Source organism: Diospyros lotus, chromosome 6 (assembly GCF_014633365.1).
Source record: "Diospyros lotus cultivar Yz01 chromosome 6, ASM1463336v1, whole genome shotgun sequence".
NCBI lineage: Eukaryota > Viridiplantae > Streptophyta > Magnoliopsida > Ericales > Ebenaceae > Diospyros > Diospyros lotus.
In genome coordinates this window covers 35,205,630-35,219,042 of record NC_068343.1, presented here as the reverse complement: position 1 = coordinate 35,219,042, position 13,413 = coordinate 35,205,630, and the positions used below count along the sequence as shown (strand labels likewise).

The window sequence follows — 13,413 nt, the reverse complement described above, 5'->3', positions numbered from 1 at the left end:
ATTATTGGATTGTTTCATCTTGATTTTCTCAATAATTGTATATTAAAATATTTTTGGAAGGTAATCACTATTAGATTCTAGTGCTAACATGGTTAAGATCAGGCCGTGGGGTTAAAAGAACAGATTCATATATTTGAAGTCTCATGCATTTGGGAGTGAGGAAGAGTGAGGTGTGACCTCATGGGCAGTTTGCATCTTTGAGGTGCTTTCTTAGTTGAGATTTGACCCATTCACTTCAAAGTCAGTTGATGGTTAGGATATTCTTTTAGTTGGACCCTTTTAATACATCATATATAAACTTATTCCTTTTCTTTCTCTTTTATTTGTTTGCTGGAAAATTCTATTCCTTTTCTACTTTGTTAATTTTTTCAAGTCATTCATTGTTTCACTTTACAGCTAGGGTAATTGAGGAAGACATGTTTGGCGTTGACAATTTGTGTTGGATCTCCGCAAAGGCTACATTAGAAGCTTCAAGACTTGCAGAAAGTTTAATTTTACAGACAGGGATGACAGCATTTGGGAAGGCTTATTATAGGCATCGTGGAGATCTTGTGCCAAACGTGAGTCTAGGGGATGGGATTGAAGCACCTTAATTGTAATTTTTGAGGTCCTGTTACCTGTGTCAGTCAGTTTTCAACAATGATTGCATGAATAGTGATAAGCATTTTGTTGCAGCTTGCCAGGAAGCTTGAAGCACTCAGAGATGAGTACATGCGCTTTGCAGTGGACAAGTGTTCAGCTGTACTGAGGGAATATCATTCTGCTGTAGAGACTATTACAGGTTGGTGCTGTTAATTTTCCTTACCTCATCTAGGCATCACTTAATAGAGAGTATCTAGTTATATCATTGAGGTCTACTAGTTGTCTTGACTTGGGGAAAAGAGTTGAAGCTTTTGCATAGCTAAGTATGTTGTAGGACTTGTTATGTGCGTGCACTTTTTCATTTGTTATATTTTCCTTTGTTAATTTCTTAAAAATTTACGTAAATCTTTTTGTTGTCCAGACATTTTACTTGAGAAAGGGGAGATCAAAGCTGAAGAAATATGGGACATATACAAAAGGTCTCCTCTAATACCTCAGGTAGTCATTTAATTGGTTAGCATTTTCTTTTCAACTTATGGTTCATTATCTTGGCACATCACACATGGAGAAGTAATAAACAAAGTGTCGTAGCCCAGTCAAGTGTTGAAGTAGAGTTTAGGTCTACGGCCTTGGAAATTTGTGAATTACTTTGGATTAAGATACTGTTGGAAGACCTAAAAGTCATGTGGACAACACCTATGAGACTCTACTATGACAGTAAATCTGCCATTAGCATTACTTATAATCCAGTTCAACATGATCGGATAAAGCATGTTGAAGTGGATAGACATTTCATAAAGGAGAAGTTAGACAGTGGACTGATTTGCACCCCATTTGTACTTACTGGTGATCAACTTGCATATATTCTTACAAAAGGACTACCTGACCTTGTGTGTCCAATATTATTAAGTAAGATTGGAATGCAAGACATTCACTCACAATCTTGAGGGGGAGCATTAGAAAATATCGAGACTCCTATCCATATTCAGTAATTGATATGCATGATTTAGGTTTCCATATTTCCATTCTAAATCTTTCTCCTAGGAGATCCTATCTTGACTGTATTTTCCAGCTGTATTATAGGTTGTAAATATTTCCTAATTCAGTAGGTTCTAAATAAGAAACTTCCAATTATGGGAGATCATTTTGTATATATTCTTGTAAACCTACAATGGGGAAAATATTGGATTTTTGGCTACTTTTGACATTCTTTTTTTTCCTTTTGTTTTCACTCTACAATTTCACTCAATGTTTCACCCACATTGATGCTCAACAACCACGATCGATTTGCTCCTCACTAGAGATATCAAACTAGTTGCGCTAAGACTCGAACCCATAGCTTGATGGACCAAGCCTTGACTGCGAGCTCATTTTATTTTATTATTTTTAAACTATGATATATTTCTTAACTTTAAAGTAACTCTCCTTAAGATTAAAATAAATATGTTGTATATCTAAATCAATTTAATTTTTTATCCACATGTTGTAAACTAGTCGTGTTATAACTTCTAAGGCAGTTGCTATCAAAATTGTGGAAAAAACTGTGTATAGCCATTTTAGGAAGGATTCTATATTAGCTATTTTAGGAAGGATTTTATGATCAATTAGGCTGATTTAGTTGGTTTCCTATTCTATTAGGAGATTCCACAAATTATGGGATCTGATATAGCTTTCTCTTATTGTTAGAAATTTATGTATATATAGCTAACCTCTATGTATCATTGGCTAAGTGAAGAAATACAATTATTCCTCTATTTTTCACATGGTATCAGAGCAGGTTTTCTAAGATTTGCTGGCCCTAATTGCCTTCATCACCTAGGGTTTTTTACCATCGCCTCTAGTGCGATTTCTTTCTGCCCTTACTGGCCTTCATCCTTAGTTCATAAATAGCCTTTCTGCTCTTACTAGCCTTCATCGCTAGTTCATAAAAAGCCCGGATCGAGAAGTCCGTCATCATCTCTGCCCAGATTGAGAGGTCCGCCATCACCGTCGCAGTCAACACCTGTGCTGCCATCCTCACTGTCACTGTTTGACACTTCCGACGGCTGCCTTCCAGATCGCGGCTGCCTCTGCTCGAGTTTGCTGCTGTTGGATCTAAGGTATTCTGATTGCGGAAGTGCTGCTACTGCGGCCAGCAATCATTATTGACGCTGCCACCAAATCCAGCTCCTTCGTGAAACAGCCTTAGTCGCATAGGAGGCTAGTTGAGGAAGATGTCAGACGTTGGGGAAACTACACTTGGGACAACAACTGTTACAGCCCAATCGGAAGAGGAAGTCCGGTCTCAACAATCTGGAGAATTGCAGAATATTCATGCTGCCTACAGGTTAGATGGAAAGAACTATCTTAAGTGGTCTCAACTCATCCGGACTATGCTAAAAGGAAAGGGAAAAATTGCGCATCTTACTGGTACAGGGCCTAAACCCACAGATCCCAAGTTTGAAGCATGGGATGAAGAGGACTCCATGATCATGGCATGGTTATGGAATTCTATGATACCTGAAATCAGTGATACATGTATGTTCTTAGCCACTGCCAAGGATATATGGGATGCAATTCAGCAAACTTACTCCAAGGCTAGGGATGCAGCTCAAGTATATGAAGTCAAGGTGAAAACTATGGCTGCTAAACAAGGTAACAGAACAGTCACAGAATATGCAAATCAACTGAAAGCCTTGTGGCAGGAATTGGACCACTATCGAGTGATAAAGATCGAGGTTTCTCAAGATGCAGTGGTCTTAAAGAACTTCATTGAACAAGATAGGGTTTATGATTTTCTGGTTGGACTTAATCTAGAATTTGACTAGGTAAGGATACAAATCCTTGGAAAGCTAGAGGTCCCATGTTTTAATGAAGTTGTAGCTCTAGTCCGAGGAGAAGAAAGTAGAAGAGGGGTCATGCTTGAACCACAAACCACTGACAGTTCAGCTCTGGTGGCTAGTGGTAAAGGATCATCCATAAACACGGAGAAAGGAACAACCTTTGAAAAAGGAAAGAATGGTTAATTGAAAGCCCAAAACCGTGATGGATTGTGGTGCACTTACTGCAAGAAGCCTCGGCATACACGAGAAAGGTGCTGGAAACTTCATGGTAAGCCTTCAAGCCGTGAATTGGGACTAAAAGGAGGGGATCAACCTCGGAACAATGGACAAGCTCACATGGCTGCAGTACCACAAGGTGAATCAACATCACAGGAGCCGAGTAGTCTCAACCAAGAGGAGGTTGAGAGGGTGAGATCCCTTATTAGAAGTCTTGAGAAGCCTTCAGGTCTTGCTCTTTGGCATATTCAGGTGAGTTTCCATTTTTCTTTGGATTAAATGCCTCGAGTGTAGTCTTTACCAACTCTTGGGTTATGGACTCAAGAGCTACCAATCATATGACCCACTCATCCCAATGTTTCTCCACCTATACTCCTTGTCCAAGCAATCAGAAAATAGCCACAGCCAATGGCTCCTTAGCCACTATAGCTGGAGTAGGGGATGTCAAAATAAGCCCAGCAGTACCCTTGAGAAATGTCCTACATGTTCCTAAATTGTCCACTAATCTTGTCTCTATACAAAAACTCACCCAAGATTTATGTTATAATGTTGTTTTTCACAGCAGTTATTGTGTATTTCAGGACAAGGATTCAGGGAGGATGATTGGACGTGCTAGGGAACGGAATGGCCTCTACTATCTTGAGACACCTAGTCAATTGAACATGACCAAGGGCAGTTTATCCCATTCCTTCATATCAGAATGTGTTCCCTCTAATAGAGAAAGAATTCAGCTTCTCCATTCTCGACTAGGACATCCATCATTTAGGATTATCGCTCTTATGTTTCCTTCCTTGTTTACCAATTTGGCTGCTGAAAATTTTCATTGTGAGGCGTGTGAATTTGCCAAACACTGACATGTTCCTTTTCCAATTAGCAATAAAAGAAGTCTTATTCCTTTCTACCTGGTTCACAGTGATATTTGGGGTCCATCTACCATTTCTAATGTGTCTGGAGTACGATCGTTTGTTTCTTTCATTGATGATTGTACTCGAGTCACCTGGATTTTTCTTGTCAAACATAAGTCTGATGTTTGTACAGTTCTTCCCAATTTTTGCTCCATGATTCAAACTCAATTTGGGGTTACTATCGAAAGGTTCCGGTCAGATAATGCTAGGGATTATTTCAACCACATTCTTACTCCCTATTTTCATAAAGAAGGAATCATTCACGAATCCTCTTGTGTGAATACCCCACAACAAAACGGAGTTGCAGAGAGGAAGAATGGTCACCTCCTTGAAAAAACTCGAGTTCTATTGTTTCAGACCAATATGACTAAGGGTTTTTGGGGGGAAGCAGTTCTTGCAGCCACTCATCTCATTAATAGGTTGCCTTCTCAAGTCTTGGGTTTCAAGAGTCCTATGAATGTCCTTTCCACATTTTATCCAACTCTCACCACTACCTCTCACCTTGTTCCTTGTGTTTTTGGGTATGTGTCCTTTGTCCGTGTGCATAGTCCAAACAAGGAAAAATTAGATCCTAGGGCTCTCAAATGTGTCTTTGTGGGCTATTCTTCTACTCAGAAAGGGTATAAGTGTTATCACCCTCCATCCAAACAGTTTTATGTCTCGATGGATGTCACATTCAATGAACATGCATCGTATTTCTCCCATCCTTCTCTTCCGGGGGAGAATTCAATTAGGGAAGACAAGGAAAGTTTTTTGCTCGATTCGATTCCTTCTGGTTCATCATCTCCCCACCATATGCCCAGGAACTCATCTGACTCTATGCCTAAACAGCCTGTTCCTAAACCTATGCCAGAAATACCACATGAACCACAAGAACAACTTGATTCTACTCCTGGAGATATGAGATTTGGCAAGGTGTTTGTGAGAAAGAAGGCGATTATTCCTGAATCTATGCAGGTCCAAGAGTCCAACCCAGATTCCTTGAATGAGGTAACAATTTCTGACTCTGTATTAGAACTTGAAACTGAAGTTTAGGAGGATAGTAATGACCAGGACCTTCCAATTGCCATCAGAAAAGGAACCAAAGAGTGTACAAAGCATCCTCTATACCCCCTTGCACACTTCTTATCATTTAAAAACTTCTCACCACATCACCAAGCCTTCCTTGTAAGTCTTAATACTATCACCATTCCTACTACCTTGTCCGAGGCATTGTCTAATGAAAAATGGAAACAAGCTATGAATGTGGAGATGGAGGCATTGGAAAAGAACAAAACTTGGGAACTGGTGAGATTACCAGCGAGAAAGAAACAAGTGGGTGTATACGGTGAAGTACAGGGCAGATGGGTCAATTGAAAGATACAAGGCACGGTTGGTAGCCAAAGGATACACTCAGACTTATAGAATTGATTATCTAGAGACTTTTGCCCCCATCGGGAAAATGAACGCTGTTAGGGTATTGCTATCACTAGCTACTAATTATGGCTGGGAATTGCAACAATTTGATGTCAAGAATGCATTCCTACATGGAGAGCTAGAAGAAGAGATTTATATGAAAGTTCCACTAGGTTATGGGAAGAACTTGGTTGATCATACGGTGTGCAAATTGAAAAAGGCTTTGTACGGTCTTAAACAATCACCACGGGCATGGTTTGAAAGATTTGCAAGAGTTATGTTGGCTATGGGATACAAACAAAGCCAAGGAGATCACACACTATTCATTAAACACTCTCCATCAGTGGGAGTTACAGCTCTCCTTGTGTATGTTGATGACATAATAGTGACTGGGGATGATAATAGAGAGAAGCAGTTGTTAGGTCAATGTTTGGCCAAGGAATTTGAGGTCAAAGCATTAGGAAGGTTGAAGTACTTTCTTGGAATTGAAGTTGCACACTCGAGGCAAGGAATCTTTATCTCACAACAGAAGTATGTTATAGATCTTCTCAAGGAAACGGGTAAAACTGCATGCAAACCAGCAAGCACTCCCATGGATCCAAAATCTTAAGCTTGGGAAAGCAGACGAGGATGCGGCAGTTAACAAGGAAATGTATCAACGGTTGGTAGCAAGACTCATTTACTTATCTCACACACGACCAGATATAGCATATGCAGCGAGTATAGTTAGTTTATGCACAATCCGAAGACAGTTCATTTGCAAGCTGTTCATCGGATTCTACAGTACCTTAAGGGGACACCAGGAAAAGGGATTCTGTTCAAAAGAAATGGAGGTTTAGTCCTTGAGGTTTACACCGATGCTGATTATGCTGGGTCAATTGTTGACAGAAGATCAACCTCTGGATATTGTACTTTCCTTGGAGGAAACCTTGTGACCTGGAGGAGTAAGAAACAAAATGTAGTAGTATGGTCTAGTGCTGAGGCTGAATTTCGAGCAATGGCTCAAGGAATATGTGAACTACTTTGGTTGAAGATCATCTTAGAAGACTTGAGAATTAAATGGGATGGACCGATGAGACTCTATTGTGACAATAAGTCTGCAATCAGCATAGTTCACAATCTAGTTCAGCATGACCGAACAAAGCATATTGAAGTTAACAGACACTTTATCAAAGAGAAGTTGGAAAGTGGTTTGATTTGCACACCTTACGTTCCTACAAATGGTCAACTAGCCGATGTACTTACCAAAGGGTTGAGTAGCTCAATGTTCGAGAATATTATATCCAAGCTGGGAATGGAGAATACCTATTCATCAGCTTGAGGGGAAGTGTGGAAAAAACTGTGTATAGCTAGCCATTTTAGGAAGGATTCTATATTAGCTATTTTAGGAAGGATTTTATGATCAATTAGATTGATTTAGTTGGTTTCCTATTCTATTAGGAGATTTCACAAATTATGGGATCTGATATGGCTCTCTTATTGTTAGAAATTTATGTATATATAAGCTAACCTCTATGTATCATTGCCTAAGTGAAGAAATACAATTATTCCTCTATTTTTCATAAAAATTAATGTTGTAAATCCCGCAAAATTGTTGTTTCCAGTGATCGGGGCAGGGTGATCCCATGCAGCTCAACTCGTTCGACATCTCTATGGGGATTGCTTCAGTCCATAGAGAGCCTTTTTCAACATGCATACTTGGTCTGATATGTCTCTAGTGAACCATGGAGGTGGGAGAATAACCAATAAAAATACAACTAACTGTTCTAGGCTCAAATTTATCCCCATGGTGTTTAGAAATGTGAACAAAAGCCACACACCCAAATATTTTGAGAGGAAGGGGAGCATGAATGCCAATTTCAGGAAAGTGAGATGAAAGACACTGAAAGGGACTGAGATCTTTCAGCACTTTATAAGGAACCTAGTTAATAAGATAGGTTACAGTTAACACTACCTCGCACCAAAAAGATTTAGGAACATGATGCCAATGTAAGAGAGCTCAAGTCACATTAAGTAGATGCCTCATCATTCTTTCGAAAACTCCATTCTGTTGGGAGTGTCAACACAAGAGAATTCATGGATGATATCCTCTTGCTGAAAGAACTAATGTAAATGTTGATTAAAATAATCTCTTGCATTATCAGTTCTAAATCTTCTAATAGACACCCTAAATTGAGTGAGAATCATCCTATGGAATAATGGTAGGATGCTGTTGATGGTTGCCTTATCCTTTAACAAGTACACCCAAGTCATTCATGTGCAATCATCAACAAATGAGATGAACTATTTAGCCCCAGAACAATTGGGAACTCTAGATGGTCCCCAAACATCATAATGCACCAAGGGAAAATGAATGGAAGAAAGTTTATTACTAATAGAATAAGGTACCCAATGATATTTAGATAACTCGCACACATCACAAAGAAAATTAGTTGTTAGAACAATAGGTTCTATGGCACACACCAAGAGGGGGGGTGAATTGGATATTTTAAAAAAAAACTTGATAGAACTTTGAAATTCTTTTGATGAAAAATTCGATGCAAGTGAGGATTATTGAATTGCTTGAAATAATAAAATGAAATAAAACTACAAGCACAAGAGAAGAACACAAAGGATTTATAGTGGTTCGGCTTAACTCAAGCCTAATCCATTACCTTAGCTCCTCACTAAGGATTTTTCAAACCATCCACTAAAACCCCCTACTTAAACCAAGTAGGTCCTCTAATCCAAGACTAAGAAAATACAAAACCTCCCACTCAAGTGGGCCCTCTAGCTACACAAGCTAGGAAGAATAAGAAATATAGAATATGAGAGAATCTAAGAGATGAATCTCTTAGTTACAATGTCTCTCAAGATTAAACAAGGCTTAAATGAATGTATTAACAACAATAGAATGAAGCCTTGGAGAGAAAAGTATAACAATGAAGGCACAGAGCACTATAAATACAAACGAAGATAAACCGTAAGCTTAAATCAATTCATTTCCATCCATTAGCCCTCTCTTGATCTTGCTTGAGTTGTATTTATAGGCTTCCATAAAGATTGAAGAAGAAACTAGTCGTTTGGAGCCGTTGGGATTTGAAAAAATAGCCGTTGAAAGCTTTCTGCGAAACACATAGTCGACAGAGAAAATAGGTTAGTCGACTATTTCTTCAAAACCAAACATAGTCGACAGACAGAAAGTGATAGTCGACTATTTCTAACACAAAAATCCCATAGTCGACAGATACAAAAGCATAGTCGACTATTGTAAAAATGTGAAGAAAATTTTGAATTTTATGAACAAAAATAGTCGACAGATGAAAAGCCATAGTCGACTATCCTTACATGATAGTCGACAGATCAAAAACAACATAGTCGACTATTCTTATGCATAGTCAACAGAATAAAATACATAGTCGACTATCCATTTTGAAAAAATGAAAACTTAACAAATCCTCATTTCGATTCTTTTGAAAACAAGTTGAGATTATTAAAAACATATTTATTTTGAATCTAAACACACTCAACCACACTTCAACATTTCTCCTATATAAATTTTCATAACTTTGCTTCAAGGAGATTTAAAGATTATTTTTTACATTCATGTAAATTGATTAAAAATAAATTTATCCATAAAGATTTACTCATAAAGATTTAGAGATTGATTTTCATATAGTCATTATCAAAACCACTATTTTATTATCCAAGAATAAAATATCATTAGTAACATCTAAACCCTGAAACTAAAAAGGGAACATAGTCTTTAATAGGCTGAAAGGAGGATATCCAAATCGAAAGTGCTGAAGCCAGGCATTTGTCTTGGTGGAAGTAGGTTGAGATGAGCAAGCTAGAATAAGTTTATCCCCTATAGATGACTCATAGTCTCTCTGTAAGTAGTACAACACATTTCGTGCCTTAGCAACACCAATCATCTTCCCTGTTGTCCAAGTCCTAAAACACACAGGTATGAGGAGAAAAAACTTCACAACAATTAAGATCTTTAGTAAGCTAATGAATTGAAATTAAGTTGGTGGAAAGGTTAGGCACATGAAGCACATGTTGGATAGGAAGAGAAGAGTTCAAAAGCACACTTCCTTGTCCGGCTATAGGAACTATATGACCATTTGCTACTATAATTCTTTTGGAACTAGCTATTGGTTTATAGGTCTCAAAAGCATTTAGATCATAGGTCATATGGTTAGTAGCTTCAGAATTCAAGATCCACAGCTCATTCTTAGCAGTGTATGACGCAATAGAGAACTCAGAATTAAAGTACATACCTTTTTGGGCTAGAGAGTATGACCCTCCTTGAATACTCTTTCGGAAGGACTTCATCTTACTTATCTCTTCAGCATTCAATCTCCCAGACCAGAGGAGGTTGTAGAATCAGCCTTCTCTATTGGTGCCTCCTGCTCTATAGTTGCAAGGTGAACCTTTGCTTGATTCTTTGGCTACAGGTTTCTGAATTCTCTCATCTTGTTCAGAACTATTTCTTTCCCCTGTAATTTGAAGCATGTCTTTCTAGTGTGCTTCGGTTTCTTATAGTAGGAACACCATAAGCCTTCTTTGTTTTGTTGCTTAGAGTGAAAAATATCCCTACCTTGATGTGATTTAGTCCAAGATCCCTGCACCTTGTTAGACACCATAGCTGACCCTTCTGGGTTATGATCATTAAACATAACTATCCTTCGATGTTCTTCACTACAAATTATAAAGTACACCTTATTCAAAGATAGCAATTTTTCTCTGCTAAGAATCTGTACCTTTACTTAATCATACCTAGGATTAAGTTTAGCCAAGAATTCTACAATCCTATCTCTTTCAAGCATGGAAGTAAGAATGACATCATTTTCACTACACACCATTTTAATGTCTTGATAATGATCTAGCTCAAGTCAATGTCCATTCATCTTATTGTAGTAATCAGTTACTGACAAGGACCCTTGCTTGGTGCTACTAATTTTGATTTTAATTTCAAAGACAACAAATGCATCTTACACCTTAGAGTAAATTTTCTTAACTGTCTCCCAAATATCATTGGTTGTAGATAGAAACATATAATTCTTGCTTATCTCCGGTAGCATCGAACTCCAAAGCCACGACATTAGTGTTGAATCCTCTATATCCCAAGCAGCAAACGCTGGATTAGAAGTCTTAGGCGCTAAACCAGTAAGGTGAGCGATTTTCCCACAACCCTTTAGGAATGTTCTCCCCAATTAAGACAACTAGAGGTAATTCTTGCCATCTAGGCGGTATGAATGATGCATCCCGGTAGCTCATTGGTAGGAGCACCATCGGTTGGTTGCTCGAACAGTATAGTGTCTACCGCAAAGATAGGAGAAGCTGTTTCAGAGAGTTCTGACATGATATAGGATTACAATGAAAAATGGCAAGGGAAAAACACAACAACAGAAGTCAACTATGGCAATGAAGGCTCATAGTAGATGAATCGAAAGAACAAGTTAAGGCTCTGATACTATGTAAGAAAAACTAATAAGAAGTTCATTCATTAATCTGAATGAATAATACAACCCCTATTAATAGGAAGCTAGAGTACAACATAGGAAAGATTACATATACAAAAAATAAGGAAAAATAAGTTGTGTAGGATACAAAAGTCAAAGATACACATAATCAAAAATAAGAAAATATCTAAATTTGGATGAATACTTTCTAAAACTTTGAAGATTAGATTAGTGTTAAATCAAGGGAGATTGGACTAAGTAATCATAGTCCAATTGCCTCAATGATCTTGTGAATCAATCAACATATATTTCATGAGATATTGTTATATGCATATAGTTATTGATAACTAGAGAAGACCTTAGTGTATTCCCATTTAGTTATTGATAACTAGAGAAGACCTTAGTGTATTTCTGTGGAAAAAGGAAGCGGTACTCCTTGATAATTTTATTGATAGCAATAATAGAATTTATACAGGAAGTTTCAAAGAATTCTCCTAAGAATTCTCCTATATTTTAGGGCTAGATTACATCCCTATATTTTAGGACTAGATTCCTAATCTAATATCTAAGACTAGATTACATCAAATTTAAATATACAACAAGAAGATAAAACACAAAATAGATACAAAATATAAAAGAATAAAACAACCTATCTTTATCTTGCCATAGATTCTTATCCTCGTTCCAACACTCCCCCTCAAGCTGGGGAGTAGATATCAATCATGCCCAGCTTGTTGATCAGGACTTCAAATTGGGTATTTGGTAAACCTTTTGTAAGAACATCAGCCACTTGATGATTGGAAGGGATATATGAAATCTTCAATAAACCGCTGTCTAACTTTTCCTTTAGGAAGTGTATCAATTTCGATATGCTTGGTTTTTTCATGTTGCACTGGATTGTAGGCTATACTTATAGCTGATTGATTATCACCCAAGAGTTCAATAGGCCTTTGTATTGGAATTTTCAAATCTTCTAGGATAATCTTTACCCATAAGAGCTCGCATACACCTAGGGCCATAGCTCTAAATTCTGCCTCAGCACTTGATCTAGCCACCACCCCTTGCTTTTTGCTCCTCCAGGAGATCAGATTTCCTCCTAGAAATACACAGTACCCAGTTGTAGATCTTCGGTCAACTAGTGAGCCACCATAATCTGCATCTGTATATCCTTGAAGCTTTAAGTCTGTTCCTAGAGTGAATAAGATCCCTTTTTCAGGTGTAGCTTTAAGATAACATAGAATCTTCCTTACTGCTGCCATATGTTCTTCATTAGGATCATGCATGAACTGGCTGACTAGACTGACAGCAAATGATATGTCAGGTCTAGTATGTGACAGATATATTAATCGTCCTACTAGGCGTTGAAATCTCCCTTTGTCCACCTCTTGACCTCCTTTATTGGCTTGCAATTTTGTATTGGGATCAACTGGTATCTTTCCTCCTTTTCCCCCTAATAGCCCTGTTTCATCAAGCAAATCCAAGATATATTTTCGTTGAGATAAGAAAATACCTTCCTTTGAGTGTGCTACTTCTATGCCTAAGAAGTAGCGCAATTGACCAAGCTCCTTGATTTCAAATTCATGAGCTAAGTTTTGTTTGAGGCGGTCTTATTCAGTTGTGTCATTCCCTGTTACCACTATATCATCCACATAGACAAGCAAAATTGTTACCTTTTCTCCTGTATGTTTGATGAATAGAGTGTGGTCTCCTCTGCTTTGGTGATATCCCATAGAAATCATGGCCTTTGAAAATCTTCCAAACCATGCTCGAGGGGACTGTTTAAGTCCATATAGAGTTTTCTTGAGTTTACAAGCCTGAGTCTTCCCATCTCCTTCATGTGTAAAGCCAGGTGAAATTTCCATAAAAACTTCTTCCTCTAAATCTCCATGTAAGAAGGCATTTTTTACATCGAATTGTTGCAATTTCCAGTCAAATTTAGCTGCCAGTGCTATTAGAATTCTTACCGTAGTCGTTCTTGCCACAGGTGCAAAAGTTTCTAGATAATCAATACCATAAGATTGAGTATAACCTTTGGCCACTAAGCAG

The 13,413-nt window shown here is 37.9% G+C and overlaps 1 protein-coding gene across 1 annotated transcript in view; it reads left to right on the top strand.

Annotated features, from left to right (window-relative positions):
- The window catches only part of LOC127803431 (probable inactive ATP-dependent zinc metalloprotease FTSHI 4, chloroplastic), a 120,338-nt gene that overhangs the window by 93,006 nt on the left and 13,919 nt on the right, over positions 1-13,413 (top strand). Inside the window, exons 12-14 of the mRNA XM_052339646.1 lie at positions 397-560; positions 676-781; positions 1,004-1,080. Of these exons, the coding sequence (XP_052195606.1) occupies positions 397-560; positions 676-781; positions 1,004-1,080 (347 nt within the window). The remainder of the gene's footprint in view (positions 1-396; positions 561-675; positions 782-1,003; positions 1,081-13,413) is intronic.